This window comes from Vanacampus margaritifer, chromosome 16 (assembly GCF_051991255.1).
Source record: "Vanacampus margaritifer isolate UIUO_Vmar chromosome 16, RoL_Vmar_1.0, whole genome shotgun sequence".
In the NCBI taxonomy this organism is placed as follows: domain Eukaryota; kingdom Metazoa; phylum Chordata; class Actinopteri; order Syngnathiformes; family Syngnathidae; genus Vanacampus; species Vanacampus margaritifer.
Window position 1 is genome coordinate 11,831,849 of NC_135447.1, and position 23,970 is coordinate 11,855,818.

General features: G+C 40.5%; 1 protein-coding gene across 1 annotated transcript; it reads right to left on the reverse strand.

Annotated features, from left to right (window-relative positions):
* Positions 1–23: 23 nt before the first annotated feature.
* nsg2 (neuronal vesicle trafficking associated 2) lies at positions 24–23,142 on the reverse strand. The gene is made up of 5 exons (XM_077547209.1): positions 22,900–23,142; positions 21,962–22,111; positions 13,181–13,291; positions 3,952–4,062; positions 24–2,094 (listed from the first exon to the last, which is right to left on the reverse strand). Exons 2-5 carry the CDS (start codon positions 22,088–22,090, stop codon positions 1,894–1,896), a joined length of 552 nt encoding a protein of 183 aa, XP_077403335.1. The 5' UTR covers positions 22,091–22,111; positions 22,900–23,142; the 3' UTR covers positions 24–1,893.
* Positions 23,143–23,970: the final 828 nt, after the last annotated feature.

The following is a 23,970-nucleotide window of genomic DNA, read 5'->3' on the forward strand; positions in this document are numbered from 1 at the left end:
GAAAAATGACACAGACGCGTTGGTCACGGGTCACCGCATCGTTTTATTGGGATCGTTTTGAACTGAGGGAAACACGCGGGTTCGTTACAGGTTCGGCTACAATACGCTTTCGACTAACAACATCACAACAGTTCATAGAAAGCAAATGCTGCAAAAGGAAAAGCTCGGAAAGTAAAAACCTTTTGGCAAGAAATACTGCCTGCCTTTTTTTTTTTCACTAATTGCGCATTTGCGCAAATGTTTTCTTTAAATGTCGCCCATCTCCGATTAATTTCCGGGTCACTTGTCATTGCAACTCTGTTGCTGACCAAAACAGCGGCACGAAAACAGTCCCTCAGATGAATTAAAGCGTGTCGTCGTAAAGCAGGTTTTAAATGCCTGCCTCAAATGCACACCACACATTTCCAACCTGTAAACGGCTTTTAACTGGCAGCTACACGTAAAAGAATAACAAAGAATACAACTTGCAGCGACTACAATGATTGTAATACAAAAGAAAGAAAAAAACATTTCCCTTTGTACACTTCAGGGCTCACGCAATGATTCTGAGAAGGTTGAAAACTCCTCAATGGCATTTTTAGATGTAATAGTAAGTCAAACAACAACAGCAGAGAGCACACTTTGTTCACCTTTTTTTTTTAGGTGTGGGGGGTGGGTGTCATGCCTGAGGTTAAACAGCAGAGGCAGTCAAGGACATGTCTCATCAATGTATATACACGCTGGGCTGAAAGTAGCCAGACACTTTGTAAATTGAAATTCTTACAGGTGTTGGCAAATAATACGAGTCAACAACAAAAGAAAGTGGATTTGAAAGCAAGCTAAAAAAAACAAAGAAAAAAAGTCGTTTCAAGCAATAAAAGCAAGGACGCAAACTAAAAAGGCTCTGAGGAATTTGGCCCTGGAGGAAGTGAAGGAAAGACGCAAGCCTGCATGAATAAAATGCTGGTCTGAAGGCAGAAAGTAGGAAGGAGGTAAGAATAAAAGCAACTCGGAAGGCAAAGATGTCAAGAAGAAAAATGATTGTAATAAAAAAAACATTTAAATTGAAGAAAAAAGTGTACAGTGGCGCCTTGAGATACCAGTTGAAATATATGTGTATCTTTTTAATCATGAAAATAACACTTCATAATATTGTATACCTTGTAAAAAAAACATAGAAAAATAACATCATAATGAAACAGCTTGCGTGTCACGACTTAATGCTGCAATTGAGTTCATTGTGCTGCTCCCTCTGGTGTGTCTGCCTTGGCCACCAGGAGGCAGTATAATACTGCACACCCAAACAAAGAATACACTTCTTGTACTACTCGAAGCGACTACACGTTATAATACTCGTCATTCTTATAGTATAAGTATAAAGAATATTATGCCATATAATGTGTATAAAAGTGTTGCTGGAGTCTACAAGTATTTGCTCCTTCAGAAACTCTCAATGCTAATGCTAGCATAATCAATGGTGTACTTTCCCAAGGCAAAGCTACATGAATGTTGTTAAAAATACACAACGTGTACTTGTCTGTGTTTTCTGTTGAGTTTACCTATAAAAATAAAATAAAAAAAGTCATCTCACTCGTATCTCAAGGTACCACTATACCTACTTTTGTCCCATCCAATACTTAGAGTACAAGAGGAGATAGTAGACTATGGCTTGGGTGTTTGAACCACATCCAAAATATTAACACACTACTGTAAAAAATGAATCAAATGACAGTCAATAAATAATAAGAAGTTAGCAGGATTTTGTGTGTGTGTGTGTTTGTTAGAACACAACAATGAGACAAATCCAAATGCGACTCATAACGGGGATGTCTGCATGCACTCTAAAGGCCCTACCGGCACCAAATACATGATGGAGACATGGCGTGTGCGCGCGCGTGTCGGCGTGGGGCCGGCTCAGTGGGCGTCGCCGCCGCGAGGGGGCTTGGCGTTGTGCGGCTGCCCCGCGACCCCGCCGGGCAGCCATGGGGAAACGGAGTGCGAGGAGGTCTGCTTGGCCATGCTGTAGTGGCTGATGACCGTGTAGAAGCGCCCCCTAGAGTTGGCGTCCTGCGCGGCGTAGTACGCCTCCAGCGAGGACGGGATGCAGCGCTTGTGCTGAGATAAAAAAAAAAAATGGCCGATTAGGTTCCAAACACGTCGCACTTTTTACTTCTTCTTTTACGTAAATACAGTGGAGAGTCATTCACGCCTTCTTCGACTGTACGTACATTACGGCATGACACATATGGATTTTTTGAGGCTGATGACGATTTTACATGACGTTTTACATGACTTTGTCTTTTAGTATTTCACTTCTTCTTTTTTTTAAAGGGGTTGAATCGTTGCCTTTTGTTGCACACGTTGACTGTACAACGCTCTTTGCAGAGGAACCGAATCCACATTGAAATGAGTTGGGGAATTTATTTTTATACAAACATTTTTAAAAAAAATCTTCCCTCCCCAAAAAATAAAAAGCTGAGAGACATTTAATATATTTTCCACGGGAAAACTGAGAGGGGGGGATCCCATAAAAATGAAAAAGAAAATAACAGAAACATTTTGAAATATTTATTTAAAAATAATAATAATAATAATCTGCAACTATGTGAACTCACAGATGTCCAACTCAATGTATGCGAGGATTGAAGTAATGTGTTAATATTTATAGTTAATATATAAATTTTTTCTTTTTAATTGGCCAATTTTTGTTTTGTTATGTTTTTTAGGATTTTAAAACAGGTAATAGTAATTAATATTTAATGAGTCATTATGTAAAAGTTGTGCATCAATTAGTACAGAACAGAGCTAATAAAACCGTGTTTTTTTTTTTTAAATATATGCATGAGTAGGAATTTTCAATACCACTTTTTTCAGACCGATACCAGTATGTTTGTGTAAGCAATAGTCTTGACATCAAAGTCAAATCAAATCAGTCCATACAGTGCAGAGCTCTTCAAACACTGATTTCTTCTCCATAACATCATCAATCACTAAATTTGTACAGTATGTCGTGCCATTTCCATGTTTCCGTGTAATGTGTCGAAGCTGCACTGACAACACACTTGAGCGTCGTGTTTCCTGATTGTCTTTTGTCGGACATATCCGAGTGCACCAAATGATAGCTGAGCAACGATTGGCACCGCCGCAGAGGCTCCCAAATAGATTTCAGATTCCGCCTTTGCGAGTCTTTGCCGAGGCGGTCAAGGTGACACAAAGACCGCACAACACAACAAGTGCGGAGCAGAGGAGAATGCTAATGCGAAGCAATTTGCTTTAGGAGCACAATCTACAATTTGTATCAAAACGTTATTTGAGGAAAGCTTGCAAGCATGAACACCGCCATGAATCATGAGCCACAAAATGGAGAGCCTTGCAAAATAGCAGAGGTCTTTTTGAGAGAAAAAAAATGGACGTGTCCAAGCGCTTTTGCTGTATACATTTTGCAGATAAATTTAGGATTATTCAAAATTATTCACAACTGAATTGTTACCCAAGTTCATAAAAGTTTACTCAAGCTAGTTGACTTAATTTTTATTTAGCCAAGATAGCCATGTTAGCACAAGCTCATTCAAGGTAGTTAGCTCGTTAGCTCAAGTTAGCACATGGTTTTACCTGAGCTGTTAGCATGACATTAGCATACTGTAGCTAGCCAAGGACACTTCAACGAATAATAATATTGGATAACTTTGGGCATGTGCTAACTTGGCTCCCTTGGGTAAGTTCATGCTAACTTGGTAGCTTTGATAAATTCATGCACTAAAGTTAGCTTGCTCAAAGACTAGTGATATTCTTTATAACATTTTCTTTCGCTCAATTCCCTCTTGAGTACTCATCGATACGAAAACATGGAACAGAATTGTGTTCAATGAAATGTTCTGTATCAAAAGTACAAGTGGCATCGGTATCGTTGAGTACTCAAGTACTCATTACTAGTATCAACTAAACGATTGTTATCGTGATGATGAGTTGTACCTTGTAGAGGAATCCATCTGGGCAGGCGTGGTCGTAGGTGAAGGCCTTGTAGACCACCAGGAAGACGATGCAGGCCAGGAAGGCCAAGGCCAAGATGATCAGGATGGTGACCTGCAGGGGGCGCAAAACAAACAAACAAACAAACAAACATACACCAAAGTCATTTGGATTTTGTTTTGTTTCAGACGACAAAATTGCGTTGGTGATGTCACTACAACTACACGAAAATATGAATGAACACACACAAAACGCTGACTTCATCTTTGACTACAATTTGACAACTGTGAGATATTTATTTGGCATTCATATATTTTTTGTTGGTATTTCATATTTTGAATATTTAATAATGTAATATTCCAGAAAAATACCACATACAGTAAATATGCAGTCCAAACAAGTAAAAGTCTTGCATGAGAGTCGTTTTTGCTGAAGTTATTTACAATTTTCTACAATTTTTCAATCACTATACAGTAATAAGACATAACCCCATTTTTGTATATGGACATATAAATGCAAATCAATGCTTTCATCTGTGCGCATTATTTGCATGATTGATTTGTTTGGCAGGCTGGACATTCTGTTGTAGAGAAGATTAACATAAAAAAAATAGGATTTGCTTTCAACTCGACACTTTGATTGGACGCCTGTGAAATAGCATTTCTTTTAAATTATGCAAATGAGGCGTGGCAGATACAGTATGTGTGTTTAAAAAGCATCGCGTCTGCCAACTTGTGTGTGTAGACGCGTGTGCGCACATCTGTCTTGGATATAAATAAACAAAAGTTTCCCTTTCTTTGAATCGTAATTTGCTGCCTGTCACGCTCTGGTTTTCGGACGTTCCGATTGGCCGCTCGGCTCGGCCGGCTACGGGAAACATGTCATAACAATTAGGCACGCGGGTGATGCTGCGAGTCCGTCAGCGTGATGCCGCCTGACACGCGCACGCCAACCCCGCCGCACTCCAACTGCAGCGGGTTCGCTTGGAACTTCCAACACGTCGGCAAATTTGGGGGGATTTGGAAATCAGTTCGCATCGGAAGGCCTCTCTGCTCGGGTGCTCCTCGTTCCCGAGCCGCAGACAACAACACTGCTACTATAGATGTTGTTTCTTTACGTTTGCAGCATAGTTGGAGGCCAACACTTTTACATCACCTACAATTTAGTTACAGTGGATATGAAAAGTCTACACACCCCTGTTGAAAAGCTCGGTTTTGTGACATGAGAAAATGATAAATAAAAAATAATAATAATAAAATTAAAAAACAACATCTTAATGAGTCAGATTTCATACCTCAGCAATGCATTCAGGCTTTACACAATCAGGACCACAATCGCCGATCAGCGAGTTTGAAACAATCGATTTCCGTTCATCGATCCGATCATAAGATGGAGCAATGTGTCTGTTTGACTAACTAAAAAAAAAAATTAAGAAAAAAAAATGGCTATATGCATTCAGGATTTTCTGCGAGTTTGAAAAAAAAAGATAGTTCATGAAAATGTGACCAAAACAGATGCTAACATAATTAGCATGTAGCAAAAAGATATGAAACTGACAAGGGAACTCGTGAATGAAATTTAAAACTTCATCCATACAGTTAATAAAGGATGGTGACATTTTGCACCTTGCACAAAACAAATATGACATTTTCTGCTTTCCTATCGATTGTTATGAGTCTTTCTTCATCTCTTCCTTCGCTTATGCGTGATTAGCGCCTGTCAACGAGGCGTCGTGCGGCACCTTCGCTCCCAACGCGGCCATCTTCCCGCTTCCCCGCGTCGCTCCCCATTACAGACGAGCAGCAAGAGGTTCGTGAGCGTCAACCCTTAACGAGAGTCGACAGCAGCAATAAGGAGCGCCGGGTGCGTGACACCTGATGTGGCTGGCGGGTGGGCGGCCGCGGGGAGAAACGATGCTGCGTTCAAAAGGGATGTGCGGGACATTGTGAAGGGAGCTCATTCTTCACTTTTATTACTTTATGCGATGGATGGCAGAAATATCAAAACGAAACAGGCACAAATAGATACTTTGTAAGCCAAGATTGAAGAGTGTTTCTAATATTTTGTCCCTCTCGTGTGGCAAAATGAAATATATGAGACACAACTCTCATTATGAGTTCCTCAAGCACGAAAATGCGCACGATGATCATCACGTCAATCACAAGTGAGCATTAGAAACTTTGGATTGTGTTGCTAGTCATGTGACCTTTCCTTCCCAAAGTGATTTTCATCCCTCGCCCGTGCTGAGCTGCCTGTCAAGCCTGGAGTCGACACCCACGCGATCGCTCTCTGCTGGGGACCGATAGGCCACGTAGGGGGTAACGCACACGCACGCTTACACACTTTGACTTCTGTATAAAAATTTGTGGGAGGGAAAAAGTCAAGGGGGAAAATTATGTTGATAAAAACTGAAACTATGGTCCACCAAAAGTCTGGATATTATGCAAATTTTTATTATATGAATAAATGATCATATTATAAATATTATGCAGACTTAGTTGCAATTTTACCAAAGTATTGTAACGTCATAAGTTATTAGAATTGAAAAATGACATTTTGGGGAATGAAGTCGAGGACATAAAGTTACACAGACACAGGGCCTATTTGAACGCAGGTCTTGCGTAAGGTCCTCTCAAACTGCGCTTAGGTGAAGTTTTTGTTGTTGTTGCACCTTTTGTGTTAAATTACGGAAAGCATTCTGGTTGGTAACCCGGTGGGTAGTAGGTGAGGTCTGGTCGGTGCTGGATTTCACTTTTCTTTCTTTTCTTTGATCCTTCCTCGGGTCTCCTGACAACCTCACGACTCTAGCTGGATTCTGAAGTGTTCGGTTTAGGTGAACGGTGTGGGATTTTTAATAGGTTTTAGGTGAACTAATGAGTAAACACTCACACGCACCCACACATGCACACACACACACGCACACACACATACACACGCACATACAAAATGAACACGACTGAGCTCTCTCTGGAAAATAAATAAATAAATTACGGAAAGCATTTTTATTTTTTTGTAAAAACAGACATTTGTATGGAGGACCAAAACTGACTAAATTAAAAAATAAATACAAAAAGAAATAAAAGAGAAAATAAAAAGGGCTTAACAAATATAATTAAAATATTAAATACAAAAAAAATGATATAAATGGAAATAAAAACAACTTAAAATTAAATAATTATTAATTTTATTCATTATTATTATGATTAATATTAATAAAATTAAAATAAAAAACGAGATTCATAAAATAAAAATATATAAATAATTGTCGATAAAAGTAAATGTCCAAATAAATTCCAAAATAGATATATAAATAGAATTAAATATCTATCGAGTAAAACTTGTCCACTGTCACCACGATTGGTGACAACATAGTCGTCCATTGCTGGAGTTCTCCAATGCAAGCCGGCAGAGCCCAACCCAAGACACGCTTAGGACCGCCCCCTCATTTGAATCACATTTTGACCTGATAGAACGCCTGCAGCATGAAATAAATAAATGTGAGAACAGAGCATTTCTATTTATTAACTGATATTTAATTCTTTTTATATTTTTGTATTAATTACAAATGTATTTTTCTTTTTTTAATCTTGTTTTTTATTTTTGTGTATATATATATATATATATATATATATATATATATATATATATATAGTTGTTTCCATATATATTTATTTTATCTGTATTTTTTTTTAATTATATTGTTTATATCCGTTTTTATGTTCACATACATACAAGGGTCTCGCTCTTTTGTTGTGCCCCTCCAATGCCCCACCCCCCTTCCCATGCCCCCTAAAATAAAAAAATTACATACTGTTTCTAGCCAGGAGCAAAAATGCTGGGCCATTTCTGTAGCCATTTTTTTTATTTATTATTATTATTGATTTTCCTGCAGGATTTTATTCGGACTCATCATGAGCATTGTTGTTTCATTCTCCCAAAAGCAATTTACTTTCGCTTTGCTCTTGGACAAAGAGATGAGCGCATATGTGAGGTCTCCCGAGGACGCAGTCGGTTGACATGACGACAGTAGCGCGCGCGTGCGAGCCGATTGGGCGACACGGCCGCGAGGCTCGTCGTGCGTCTCATCTCCAGTCGGCGAAGGTTCTCGCATTTCAAGCGAGCTGCTCGGGGGCTTTTGCGCAAAGCGTTGTTGGCTGACCTTTTTTGTGAGTGTGTGAGGTGATTTCAATGAACACGCCGTCATTACACGTAAAGGTCACTCAAAGTGCACCCAAGTAATTTCATTTGCATACTCGGAAATGATGCTTAAATAGACATTTGAAAGATTTGGAAAATGAATGTCCCTCATTAGTGTTGTTTTTTGGGTATGCGCGGCCCCAACACTGGTTGGTATTCAAAATACATCCCTCGTGTACGTGCGTGCGTGTTTGGAGGCCGTCACGCCTGTTTGGAGTCATTAAAGATGTGACGTGACATTAAAGGCTGAAAAGTGTCCCCTTGAGTGGATTGATAATCCCGCAATTTGGCAGCCAGCGGGACGACACGCCAGTGCTTACTTCAACGCCAGACAGATGCTAATAACTGCTAATGTTGCTCAATTACAAGATGACACTTTACGGCATTAGAGCCATGCAGACCAAGAACCTCAAATGTTACGAGGAAATATTACATTCCTCATTTTATAAGAATCAAGTCTTATTAACTCATTCACTCACAGCCATTTTCACTGAAGCAAGCCCCTTCGCTCCCAGCTGTTTTACTGGATTTTGACTGATTTTGCAGAATATTGTGCTCTATTGCTATAAGTCTCTTATTTCATCAGGGAAAAAAAGTATATTTCTATCTGTTTCCGTTTTGCAGCAATTAGCATTAGAATATAGCCAAGTTTCATCATTATTCACAAATCTGATTCAAACTGTGGGGGAAACAGCTTGTTGCCACATGGCCCTGGTTGATCTCTTATACTCTGCTGCCTTCTGCTGGCCGTTTTTGCAATAACTGCAATTGCTTCAAGCGTTCTTTTCAGGTCAGAGACTGCATCAAAGCTCTAGCATTAAAATACGTATAAATACGTCTTTGGGACACTGGTAATATTGAAGATAGAACGTATTTATGCATTTTTGGGAGCAAATGAGTCAAAAATGAAAACAAAATTGTTAGGAAACTGACTGAAAAATTGCAATTTCGTGAATACTTTTTCCGTCGGCACTGTAACTGGAGTACACGTTTTGGCTCCTGCATTGACCTCTGGCATGCGCCGATGCATTCAAGTGTGCGTGGAGATAATAACGCTCGCTGTCTTGCTGACTGCAGATGAAACTTTTGTTTTTGGCAGGTGTGCCTGCAAGCGTTTCATGTTGTTGTGCAAGGAAAGTTCAATGGACGACTTCTTATCATCTTGGTTTACATCTCAAACTTAAGCCCATTGCCGATATGGAACGTCAGCCGGCGCCTCCTTTGAGGTTGCCGCTCAATGCGGACCAGGCGGCACACAACACAAGCCATCTGGACTTATTCATCATCTCGCATTTGTCTCAGCGCACAGCCGCAGGCACCTCTCATTTATCTGTCTGGCCGAGCCTGAGGTGCCGTCCGTCCGCCTGGCAGCTGACACTTGGGATGTCGAGGCGGTGACAAATGACTCTGGTCGGTTCCGAAGGCCAAACCGCATCAAACGATCCGAACCAGCCGCTAATATCTTCTTCTCCAGCTTCTTCCCAAATTCCAAAACATCAATGTTCAATTCCTGATGGGAATCGAAAATCGGTCCTTATTAAGCAATCCGATTCTTCTATTTGCTCACCTGACGATTCCAACAATGCATGTTTTTGTATTTGCGGATTGAACATTTTACGAATGTTGGTAAAATATTTCCACACGCTTGTCGCGCCGGCAAATTTTACGACGCAGTGCCGTAAAAAGCTTCACTTCGTTCCTTGCTGCCAGTCTGGTGGTCTAACGGTTACGATTCTTCACGACTAGCATCATTCACTGCCATTGACGGCTATAGACGTAAAAAATTCATTTGAACTATTTCTAATTTAACATTTTTCCCACTTTTGTTAACAAGAGTAAAATCTAGGAAAAAAATGTATTGTACATTTAGAACAGATATCAAATTTGTGATTAATCGTTAGTTAACTAGTGAAGTGATGCGATTATTTATGATTAAAATTGAATCGCCCGACGACCCTAATTTTTAATAATATTTTCTTTGAATTTTTTTTTTATGAAAAATGAAAAAATAATAATTAAAATTACTTTAAAAAAATGCAAAAAAGAAGAAAAGATTATTTAAAATTATGGGTGTCAGGCGATTAAATTTTTTCGTAATTAATCGCATGACTTCACTATTTAACTCACGATTAATCACAAATTTTATATCTGTTCTAAATGTGCAATTAAAAAAATTCTGGTTTTCATACCTCTTGTTAGCAAAAGTGGAAAAAATGTTAAACTAATAGAAATAGTTCAAATGAATAGCCGTCAATGGCAGTGAATGAATTAAACGTCAATGTGGAGTAATCGACTAATAGTTTCGACTCCTATCAGAATTTCATTGAATGATTTAACATCTTGCTGATGTCGGCCGAAATCTCATCAAGTCACAATTTGCTCATTTTCTTATTTTTTCACAAATCGATACTATTAGTCCGTCCGCATGCGCAGGTGTTATTTTTTACAAAATTGTGACCAATCTAGTGTTTCTTTGACGATTCAATTTTAATGGTTGACGTTTTTGGGAACGAATCCAGTGATCAAGTGCAAGAAAAATAATCATCTCCTCATTGTCAATCATTTTTTTACTACGGTGAGATGAGAAGAAAATCAGTTTGATGTATGAGAAGGAGCGGACTGCTCGCGAGTTGTGCCAAATCTGGACGCTTCACTTATCAGCAGACACTTTTTCAACAATATGATGCGCGCGCGCGCGTGCGCGTGTGTGTGATTGCGTGCCAGCCAGTGGTTGCCGGCTGGCGAATGCCGGCTCGGCACAACATGACAGAGGACAAAAAAAGGACGAGGAGAAGAAGAAGAAGGGAGATGAGGGTGGAAATGGTGACGGAAGATCACCATAGATTCTTGAAAACGGCCGCGTGCGTTGCGCCGCTTGCTAATGGACGCGTTCAAGTCAAGTCTGGTTAAGACGACTTGCAGTGAACAGGAAAATATCAACGTGAGGCCCCCGAAGGTGTCAACTTGCCTTCGCACCTCGCCTTTCGCATCAATCTGAACGAAGACGCCTGTGCTAAGACGTGTCACTTCCTTGCACGGGCGGACTTTGCTTTTTGACACCTTTTTACTGCTCAACTAAGATGCCGCATTTCATGTAAATATGCTCTATATATATATATATAAAGACAAAATTGTGCTTGGAAGATAATGTTGTTCATCTTGTCTTGTGGGATTTATCAGAAAGGCGCAGGGGTGAGCTAAAAGCAGGCGACAGGGGGCTGGCGTGTGGGGGAAGTAATGACACTCGAACCCGACTGGCTGGCATCCCTTCAGACAACATTACAAAAAGTATTTCCTCTCTTTTTGCCCGATAATGACGGCGCTCCAACGTTCCTCTGATTGGTGGCGTGGGTTGCCATATTCCCGCGGCGCACGGCGGCTTGTTGAATACTACGCAGATCAAGCGGGAAAAGCGGACGGCAGGTGGGAAGAAGCGAGCGAGGGCGGATTAGAGAGCTCAGAGCTTCTCCAGCCATCGACACAAACGGCAAAGCTTTCAGAAGAAGAAGAAGAGATGAGGAAGCAGCGTGTGTGCAAAATCAGCAAAAAATAAATAAATAAAAAAGTCACATTTACACAATCGCAGCCACTGACTTGCATTTGTGCCTAACAAAAGCTGAAAGCGGCGCCGGGGCCCCTCGTAAGCCGACTGCGACGCTTCTGCTAAAGTCTGATAAGCGGCGGCGACGGATACATTTCAACACCGATTCAATTTGACAACATTGGCCCCGTCGACAATCACGTCATGGATGGCCCAAACAACAACCGGCACAATATGGGAGAACCACAATTTTGCAATTTCATTCATTCGTTTTGACACTAAATATGGGAGATTTCTTGTTTTTATTTCTTCAAAGTGATCTTCTATGATGATCACATTTCTTGACAGCGAGCTAAGATATCAAAGTAGGGTTAGGGTTTCAAACCAGAGTTAGGGTTTTAAACTAGCGTTATGCTACGTTCAGACCAACAGTGGATGGAGTTCGCGCAGGAGGGGCGCGACGGCATGCTGGGCGACGCTTTTGTGTCGTTTGCGGCGATCATTTCGCCACTACGCCCATTTCGCCGGCGTTGGTTGAATTGAACTTTTGACAGCCAATCGGTGTCGAAAGATAGTCCACGTCGCCAAATACGTCACAGACAAAACACAGAAAGCAAATGCAGAACGTTTAGCCTAGCAATGGAGGATAGCTTGAGCGGCGCAATTTTCAGACACCCGGAGCTGTACGACCGTACGTGTACCGCGACCGGGTTCGAAAAGGAGATTGCTTGGAGGAAGAAGCGTGGAGATTGGCTTATCTGGTGACTTTGTTTGTTTAATTGTCGAAAGTGTAACACAAGCTAGCAATGCTACAGTAAAGTTAGCACCATCTACTGAAGCGCTCTTCCTCCGTTGCGGGGCGAAACAAATCCCATATAGAACCCCGCCAGCGTAGCGTCACGATATTTTCGGCTCGGTCTGAACGTAGCATTAGTGTTTATAAATATGCTTGTTAAAGTAGGTTTGGTGTTTAAAACTAATTTTCAAAGTAGGGTGTCAAAGGGCTTGGGAGGGTTAAAGCGCGTTTCAAAGTCTAAGATGAAATGTAAATGATGTCTTGGGGTTAGCATTGTCTCAAATCCATCTCCATATATGGATTCCATTTTTTTATTTTCTATTTTGAATTCATGGCAGATGTAAATGAATGTACAGCCATTAGAATTGAGGAGACTTTTCTATCCAATCCAAATGTACAAAGCTCCTCCCACTGACTCTCCTGGCGGGTTGCCATGGAAACAGCATTTATTTGCTGCTATGACAATGGGACTTCTCTTTGGTCTCCCCTAGCGACGACGTGAGAGAATGAAGCAGAGCGCCTCGTCGCTTTATTGTGTGCTTCCGCGAGGGTGCGTTTGCGTTATCAGATGACATCTACCATGCACACGGCATATTCATGACACGTTTTTTTTTTTTTCATCCAATGAGGCAGATCAATCTTTGTAATGAGAGAAATGTCATCCTAACGACAAATCATTTTCCGGCTCCTCGTCTTACCTTGAGTCTCTCCGACACGCCGTCGGTGAAGCTGATGGTGAACTCGTCCACTTTGGGAACCTTCAGCCGCTTCTTCTCCGTCTGGTACTCTGTGCGAGTTTTCACCACAACCTGCGGCCAGAGTGACACACACTTTGTTTAGAGCTGCGTGTGGCGGGTGCGATTGACAGCAGGGGGGGGACTCAAAATCACATTTTTTCAGGGCGAAACACCAACATGCACAAATAACAACAAGTTCCAATATTCAACTAAAAATGCTGGTAGTTGGTAATTGGTTAAAGTAGGCTTTGAGTTGGGGTATGTTAAAGGTTAGATTAGGGCAGGGTTCGGGATTCCTTAATATTGAGATTATAAAATTGGGTTGGAGGTTTGGGAGTAGGTCATACTTCAATTAGTGTGTGGGTTAGGGTTTATGTTTAGGGTATGGGGGTGGGTGGATTAGGTTTAGGGGTTGGAATTGGTTAGGGGTCAGAGTTAGGGTGGAAAGGTTAGATTTAAGGGAGTAGGTTTAGGGATTAAAAATGGGGTTTAGGGTTTGTTATAAGGGGCCTGGGTTAGGGTTTCAATAAGGTTAGCAGTCCCTTTAGTGGGCTTGTTGTGCATGTTACTTTCTTATTTTTGCACTTTTGGCGTTGTACTTGGTAGTTTGCACCATTGCATCATTTTGGCCGAAGTACAACCACTTTCTTCGCCAAATTCCAAAGGAGATATGGAGAGCGCTAAAATGGCGTAGAGTGAGACGAGAGAGAGGACGGTAGAGTTGAACCCAACCATCCCTTCTGTATGTTACTTGACAAACACACCAAGTGTCAGCTGTTAAGAAACCGCAGTTGTTTGTTTACATTCAAACTTTGTGATTCCATTTCTGGTTTGGTCAGAAATAAATGTTTTCCTCAGTAAAAGCAGTTGTTTTCAAATGTTAAAGATAATAACTCTGCTCCCATGGAGGACTAGAAAAATCGGACAATATTTACAGCCCAGAGGCTAAAATTCCCAAAGTTTTTTTTTCATTCCAGTTTCCCTTTCGCTCTATAACTGTCTTTAAAACTTACAACGATAGAAACCTATTTGCATTAGCTCATGCAAATGGTGTAATGCGTCGAATTTTACAGGTGAAGCCAACCGAGCCTCATCGGCGCGCAGGAACAGGAATGACTCTCATCGGGTGGAGCTCAAGGACAAATTCACAGAGATGGTGCTCACGCACACACAAAAGCCATTTTGAAAATGGAAAGCGAGGAGATGAAAGATGCGCGCGTGGAGAATAGAAGGGTGAAATGGAGGTCGTTGTGAAACCGAGCATCAAGCTCAGAAAATGTGGAAAACCTCATTTCAATACTCACATTTTGTTTCTAATAGATTTGATGCTGGTTTATACAACAAAACTCATTAAATGCTATGCTCGAAAACAAAATGGCTGACGTCCTATAAAGTTGGTGTTGAGTGAGCGGTCAATGTGGTCTCCAACAAGGCCATTTTTTTGTTCCTGGGCGAGTCTTCAAAAAAGAACGTTTTAAACGCTTGAATATTTAAGCATGCTCGCTTTCCAACATTTTGAGGCTGAACAATCGAAAGCGACGTCAAGAGGGCCTTTCGGCTTGTCTCTCAGAATTCCCAGGTAGGAATCGCGGTAGAGAAGAGCACTTCCTCGCCACTGCGGCCTTATAAGGTCATGTGGCCGGAATTCAAGACCGCTGACCCGAGAGGAAAGCACGCTCTTCTATTCTGGCGGCTCAATGAAGGAGTGAGGGGGGGAAAAGGAAGCGGCAACAAAAAAAAGCTAAAGTGTTAAAAACAGGAAATGGGGGAAAGCGTAATTTAATGATGTGGACAATAATGGAGCTACAAGGCGGGAAAGTGGGTATCTGCTCTTTTTTCTTTTTTTGATGAGCATTCTTTTATTGATCTCTAACATTGATTTGTCTTTCAAGAACACAGCAGTGACAAGCAAAGTACTCACATAGATTTTGTCTATTTTACACAGAAAATTTATAATCATGAATTGTTTAGTTATTCAATTGAATGTGACCATTATACGAACGAGTCCGAGTCCACCTTTGTGCTGCTAGCAGCTACATGCTAACAGCTGTGCCACACGCCAGAGCGGATTCGAGCGACAAAAATGGACTTTCCATCCTAAATGTTTGCATTTCACAAGTTAAAACATATTTTATAATTAGCAGCTTTGCTAATCAGCTAATCAGTTGCTTTTGATTCTTACATCCTTACTTTCGTTTTTACTGAAACCTACTTTCTTGCCCCCGAGACCTGTTTTTTTTTTCCTGGCATATTTAACTTCCAGTAATTTCTTCCTGCACTACCAATCTAATATGTGCTCACAATCTACTTTCTTTGTTCTTGACAAAACGTAAAGGACAAAAAGTGTAGTCAGTGTATACCTGTTTTTGGCCCGCTCTGCATTCTCAACGTTAGAATAGGTTAGCATGCTAGCTGAACAATATTTAGCCTACATGACAGGCCTAGTTGATTGCAGATACAAGTATTGTAGATCGTAGTAGTGGACAATCAAAAACTACAATCATGTAATTCAAATGTAGTCAAGTGGACTAGCATAAAAAATATACTTACAAATGTGAGTTTGACAAAAACCCTCTGGCGACTATAAATTTCAGCATTTCTGTTATAAGAAACCTGCACTGAAAAATAAGGTACTTCTGCGTAGCAATAAACATTTGTATTTCCCTGTATTATAAAAGTCTTGTTAAAATTGTTCCGTTAAGTCAGGCTCCTTTTAGGGAGCTGGTGTGCACTTTGTTCTCAGAGAACGGGCTGCTGGCAACATTGATTAATGAGCACTTCATTAGCGGAGATGAGGGGGAAAAGGTGGTAGAATAATGAGGCAACAAAAAGTGTTGCAACCCTTTTGGCCCCTGACCGAGCGGGGGGTGGAGGAATGAGAGCACCAAAGCAAAAATGGTGGCATTATTTAAGGTTCAGCCGAGTGTCACGCTCAGGGGCCTCAGGGGCCCAATCAGATTTGTTGTATACACATTCCGCAGCCTTGGAGCCCTAAAAAAAAAAAAGCTTCGTTTTCCAGAGTCCATTTTGAGGGCCTTGTTTTGGTGACAGTATAATTGGTCAAGATGAAGAATTTGCATTTGCATTTTTTCATGGGACAACACAAATAAAATGTTAGCATTTACCTGCTAGGCTGCTAAGTGGGTTTAATATTTCCAACTCAAAGTTTCAAGAACACAAATGTTTATAATCAAAACACTGTCCATTTTCTGTCTCAAATGTATTTGTTGCTATTCGCATGACCTGCTACGTAGCTTTGAAGTTTTCAGAAAAGAAATGCTTGCAATTGAAGCTTTATCCATCTTGTCAGTCACGTGTAGCTGCTAGGTTGCTAAACTTTATTAAAATGCTAGTTTTTAACTTAAAGATTTTTAGGATTAAAACTTGATTCATCTTGTCTGTCAAATTAGTTATGAAATGTGGTGTAGCTGTTAGCACGTAGCTACTCGTGTGTAGCCGCTAGGTTGCCAACGCAGGTTTTTATTGTATGGATATACGGGCAGAATTTTTTTGTTTTTGTCCAGTATATGGCTTCTAGCGTAGCTGTTAGCACATACTGTAGCTTCCAGTGCACGGCGATTAGGTTCATGACTGAAAAGCTCAAAGTCAAGGTTTTAAGGATGCAAGCATTTCGAATTAAAAGCTTATCCATGTTGTCAGTTGAATTAGTTATGGCATGTTGGGTAATGGCTGGATTCCGAGCTGGAGACTTTAAGAAACCAAAAGTTTTGAACTCAAGGTTTTAAAGACACTAACAATTAGAATTAAAGGTTAACCATGTTGAGAGTTGAATGAGTGATGGAATGTAGCATAGCTGATAGCACATAGATGCTAGTGTGTAGCTGCTAGGTTGCTAACAAAGGTTTTCAAGAATTTCTAAAGTTTTAATTCAAGGTTTAAAGAAAGCTAGCGACTAGAACTAAAAGATTACCCAGGAGGGTCGGGTTATATGTAGGTTAATATGTAGTGTAACTGTTAGCACATAGCTGCAAGGATATTAAATTAATTAATACAATTTTGCTAACTGCATGTTTTAAGAATGCAAATGCTCAGAATCACAAGTTTAAACATCTTGATGGTTGAATTAGTATTAGCATGTAGTGTCGCTGTTAGCAAATAGCCGCTAGCAGTACAAAGATGGACCGTGACCTTTCGCCAGTCATTAAGTGCTTCCACATCAGCGGGGAAGGGATTTCCTACCTCTGCAAGGAACACCAGAGCCAGAAAGCCAATTAGTGGCTCATATTTGACATTTCACAGTAACTGACACCAGTTGCTTTTCGACAGCATCATTTGATTCATGTGGGCTTGATCCAACACAATACACCATAAAAGCACACACTTCACTCAAGATGGTTGAAATCCTTCCTTTTTTTTCTCCATCTCCAGTATCAGAATTTGAGATGTGAGATTCCCTGTGGAAATGGCGTCTGAAGTTTTTTTCTCCCCCCCCCCCCCCCTCTCTCTCTCATCACTCGAGATGGAGTTTCATGTTCTCTCCTCAAAGAGCGACTAGAGATGATGGGGGAAATCTTAAAATATGAAAGGCAGCGTGCATAAACATTTTTTTTTAATGTTTAAAAAACATGATTCATAATTGCATAGTGTTGTCTTGTCACAAGCTTAACTGCAACATTTGATGAAAGAGAGAAATAATCAAAGGTGTGTCAATGTTTACCAGAAAACAACACTGAACATCATCTCTGAAATAGCGAACGAGCCCTTCAAACAAACGGAAGCTCAACTCATTTAACGTTTGCTGACATTTTCAGTGCACCAGCAATTTATTTAGTTGCTGCGTTGAAATATTTCGCTGGAAACTGCCGAGGAAATAAAAAGGGTTGAAAAGTTGAGTAGATCTGCAGATCTGCGGCCAAACATTGCGATATAGAGACGGCGGTCTTAAGGGACGAGCGTGGCCGCCGGGTCACTTGAGTCAAAGCCGTTGCCTAAATTCAACAGACGTCAGCGGCGTGAAACCATTTTTACACACGTGAAATGAAAAGCAGAGAGAAAGTGCAGATAGTGAAAGAGAGTTTATTATCTAATTAAATAAACCTTAAGCGTTATTAACTTACAAAACACTTCAACTTGCAGTATTTTAAGAATTCGCTATGATTATGCACCAGCCTGCAAAAATACCAAAACTGAGTCTAGCCCACCCCTGCGTAAATTCACACCGTGCTTTGTGCCAGGAAAATCGAGCCCATAAAGTAATCGATTTGTTATTCTCTGATTGAACATGTCCCATGTGACTAAACACTTCTGAAAAGTCTTCCATGAGTATTTGAAGCAGTTTTTTTTTTGTTGTCCGAGAAATAACTCCGCCTGCTCGCTCCATCCTCCTCCTCCTCCGACTTGTTCTTATACACTAAACTGTCGATTCAATCCCGATTCCAGCATCCCTGCTTGGATTGAAACCAATCTAATACTCGTCTGCCCCGGCTCATGTAGGCCAAAGCCATATTACAACATAGTGTACGTGTGTGTGTGTGTGTGTGTGTGTGTGCGTGCGTGCGTGTGTGCGAAGTCGAGCGTGGCAACCAAGTCACCATGCAGGCGGGATGGAAACTGGAAAGAGCTTTCGTCGAGTCTGGCGCAGATGTGGGCTACTGGCCAGCTTACATGACCCACTAAAGCCGCTATCAGCTTTTAAAACACACAAACTGCTCCCAGATCAGTAAACAAGACACTAGTGGGCCACTGCACTACATTACAACAATGTTTATGTGGCGCAAATAAACACGGTCAGTTAAATGCCATGCTGCAATTAAACAACCGCAGCAAAAACAACATTCTTCTGGTTTACATTGGCAAGCAATAAAGTGCATTTACAAGTACATTGCACGTCTATTTTAGTGGCCACCACTTATATACATGCCATAATTAATTGCCTCACCTTGCTTAAAAAGCCCCCCCCAAGCCTGATGGAAACACAAACATGTTGCTTGGAGTCATTAAATCAAATTGGCGAGAGATAACCTGCATGTCTTCAAATGAGGCATCTAATCTAACATCTGTCTAAATTAAATGCCTCACCTCAATTGACTCTTTGACTGCCAGACGTTTTCAGAAAAGGGATGCCGTGGGTGCCAGCCGATTTAAGCATTTTTGACTGATCTTTCAAGGTCCACAGAAAATTATGTGTTTGGACTATGGAAACACACATACTACCAAATGAAAGATTGGACTCTCATCTTTCATCAGAAAAAAAAGTTTGTTTCTACCTTATTCCTTTTTTCAGTAATCAACAATAGAAAATGGTTAGTTTCACCTCTGTTTTGAAAAAAACGTCTTTTAACGTCTTTGGCACTCCATAGGATTTTACTAAACGTTATTTAACGTTTTTGGCAGTCAAAGAGTTAAATACCTCATCTCCTCCTTCTCTGGAAGCACAGCGTTCTTCTGATTGGCCTCACCGCACTTGACAAGACAAAATACTGCATGTCCCCAATAGATGATTAAATACCTCACTTCCGGAAAAAAGCCTCCTCTATCTACCCTATGGAAAAATAGTGCCTTTACAATTGGCCTCATTGCTTTGCTAAGACAATTAGACAATATCCTCAAGTAGTGGCCTCGTCGGGTGCCTCACCTCAATTTAACACCTCATTTTACCTCTGTAGAAAAAAAATATTCTGACTGGCAGTTTTGTGCCAAAGTGAAACTTTGGCAAGAGAAAGTATTGAATATCCTCACATTGTGGCCTCGCTGGCTCAATTAAACGCCTCCCTTTTTCCACTCAGGAAAAACAATTACAGCTGTAATTGCTTTTCATACAAATCATGTGTCCAGAGTGATGCAGTACAGCTTCACTAAAAGCACCAAGAAGAAACATAAAGCAGTTTGTCGGCTCCACTCAAATAAATGCCTCACGTCCAATCATTCGGAACTACGCATATGGACGTACACATGAACCGGCGTGCTTTTCCCACCGGGACGGTTCTCAATAAGAACAAAGATGCGGCGTTGACTTTGGCTGCGTGTGATTAGCGACTCTGCTTCAGCTTCAGCTGCTTTTAAGCAGCTTACGTAGGCACAAAAACAAACATGTTTTCAGCAGACGACAAAAATCTGCAGTGGCTCGCAGCCAGCCGAGACGCACCAGAAAGACGCTTACCTCCTTCTTCAAACGGGACCAACAATCATTCAATGCTACTACATCCCTCGGGTTCAGCCTCGCTTAGCCTGCCAATGATACACACTTAATAGATAGTGCGTGTGTGTGTGTGTGTGTGTGTGTGTGTGTGCGTGCAATGCAGCAAGCTTGTCGGTGTATAGTGACTGACAGCTCTTTAAATGTCATGTCACATAGTACAAACTGGAGGCTGCTGACAGATATTGCTTGTCACTTGTCAGACACACACACACACACACACACACACACACACTGGAATAAACGCCTTCATTATCCCATCAGGAAGACACACACGTACACAGTGAAGGTTTCGAAACACTGTCCCTTCGGAAATGTTCATCAAAAATTGTCGCCAGCCACTTAAGACAAACACCTACCTCAAATAAAATCCTTCATTACGCCTTCAGTGTGAATGAAGGATTCAAACCACTGACCTTTAGGAGGAGAAAACAACCCCACACTGGTCTAATTCACCGCCACCATCATTATTGACTAAACAGCAAATAAACACCTCTCTCAGATAAATGCCTTCATGATCTTATCATGAACACACAAACACAGAATTTCCTTGAGGAGAGAACATCTCTGCAGAAGTCATTATTCTAATTAAAATGTAGACCGCTAGTTGCTGCGTGCATCAAATAAAAGAAAAATGAATGCCTCCCTCAAATAATTGCCTTCATTGTTATATCAGGAACACACAAGCACACACAGAGAGGGTTTAAAACCAGTGTCCTTAAGGAGGAGTTAGTTAGTCAATCAACGGGTACACCAAATAAAAAAAATAATAAAAACACCTCCCTCAAATAAATGACTTCACTATTCAATTAGGAACACACACAAGTGAGGGATTCAAACCTCATGTCCTTTAAGATGAGAAACCTTTGTGATTGGCCTAACAGACCGACACCACTATTATTTAAAAAAAAAAAATAATAATAATAAAAAAGACCTCCCTTACCGGAATGCATTCATGTTCCCATCAGGAACACATTGAGGGATTCAAACTCCTGTTCTTTAGGAGGAGGAGCATCCTGCAGTAATCTAATATATCACCACCATTTGTTTAATCAGAAATTAGTCGATGAGTGCACCAAATAAACAACAAATCAATGCCTCCCGCTAACAAATGATGCTCACATGAGGAATACGGTTAAGGTTTGAAACTACTGTACTTCTCAACACTCCAATTGCCATCATCGGGACAAATAAGCACCCTCCTCAAATAAATGCCTTCATTTTCACGCCAAGAAGAAAAAATCCGGTAGTATGTGGGACATTTCTTTCTTCTGCTTTATTTCATTGTCACACATTCAATTTATTTATTATTATTATTATTATTTATTAGGAGCACGTGCCACTCATGTAAGCAGTTTCTCAGATGAATTACAACATGGAGATTTATTAAGACGCCGTTTAGCGTTCCAGCAGACTGACGTGTGGTCGCGGCTCCGCAATGTTGTGAACGGGCCACCGTCACCATGGCAACGGGTGCAAACTGCTTTGGGATGCGGAGATGACAAATGAGCTAATGTGCCTCCTAATGACAGACGAGAAAACAAAAGGAAGCGCAAAGGATGAGGCGGTCGGGGGCGGCCACTCACCTTGTCGGGGGCTTGGCTCTGCAGGCTGCCCACGTCCAGAGGAGTGATGAGGGGCACGTTTTGGAAGCCGTCCTCCACGCTCGCCGCTTTGGCCCCTTTGTCCTGAACGTGACTCCCCAGTTTCACCATCTTGCGGATCAGCACAGTCCGCTGCACGTGGAACCAAAGCAGACGCGAAAGCTATCTTGGATTTGAGCAGTTTTGAAATTCATTAGATAAATGTAATATTAAGTTTAAAAAAAATTGAGGAAAACTAACATGGTTAATAAGGAAAAAATAATAATTTAATAAAACAATTCAAACAGAAAAGATGCAATCACTTTTTGAAGGCTATGATAAACGACAGTAATAAAATGCAACATTAAAAATTTATTTTATGAAATTTACAATAAAACAAGTGCTCGTAAAATGTTTTTGCATTAAAAAACATATTGAAAAGATATTAATGTATAAAACTGAGAAATATAAAAATCATATAAAATTTGACCATTGAAAATATATATTAAAAACACAACATATGAATAAAAATGTATCATAAATGTCCAGAAATTGTGATAAATACATTTAAAAAACATTCTATTATATTATTTGTTATTTATCATTTTTTATGTACTTTTATAATATATATATTTTTTTAAATAACAGAAAAATATTTCTATGTACATTTTAAAAATAAAATACACAAATCATACATTAGAATATCAAATAAATATACCATAAAATATGCACAACATGGAACATGAAAAAATAAATACTACTACTAAGCCTTAACATTGAATGTTGTGTTACATGAAAATAAAAAAAGAAGAGCAAACATTTTTAAGCTTTCTAAATGTGGCCGAAACAAACGTTCTGGCTGTGAGAAATGCAAATGAGAGGACACCCTGCGGACGAGATGTCAACAACATTGTTGCAGACGGATGCATGGAGGTACTTACAGCGTGCTGCGGAGTGCGGATGGTTGTGTGCGGCGGCCGTCTATGAGGATGAGGAGGAGCAGGTGATGATGATGATGATGCTGCTGCTGCTGCTGCTGCTGCTGCTGCTGCTGCTGCTGCAGGAGAGATGCGACGCTGCTGCACCGCTACACACCAACTGGATGTCTGGAGGCGCGCTTCTTCCAACCAGCAGACGGCCCAACCCCCTAATCCAGGATCCTCATCTGCTCTGCTGTGCAACAACACCCAGACATTCTTTTTTTTTTTTTGGACCCCTTTGGGAGCTGACTTAATGTTGCATTCAGGGGCTTCCAGTAAATTACAAATCCAGCTAAAATCTGGTAGTGGTTTTAAATAAAAAAAATAACATGTTAGCATTTGAAGGAGATACATTTTGATGTAATGCCATACAACATCATTCAAGTGGTTCCTGAAAGCAGCACAAATGTTCTCGTTTGACGTCAGTCAGTAGTCCTACTTTCTAGGGGTTGCTGAAGTCACCAGAAGGAAAGTGTAAAGATACCTCTTTTTTTATCCTTACATGAGTAGTAATTTGAAGTCAAAAAATGTTCCATGAGCTGCTTCAGGTTAGAATTAAGTGTCAAATTGCTGCATTTTCTGCTTTTGTTAATAAGAGATCAAGTAAAAATCAGGTGACCTATTCCAACTTTCCGAGTGTCTCTGAAGGCAGCACATGCATAGCATTAGTGTAATTGTGATCCTTTTGTACTTACTTTAATTTGAGCACAATAATTATTCAGACTTTCCAAAAGTTTCCAATGGTAGTATCAACAAACGCTTAGTAAAGATAAAAAAATTCCAGGGGCTCCTGAAGGTAGCACCCAAAAAACGCTTTTATGATATATTTTTTAGTTTGTGCATGAGTAATAGTAATAATATAAACTATTCCAACTTTCCAAACATGGGTAATTGACGTAAAGAGAAAACCCAACTTTGACAGGGTTCCTGAAGGCAGCACGAGCCAAAACGTGTCTTGCTGAATCGTGGAAGTGTTGACTAGCATACCGGCTAGTTTCATTTAAATGGCTTTAAACAAATGGTTTGGAATAA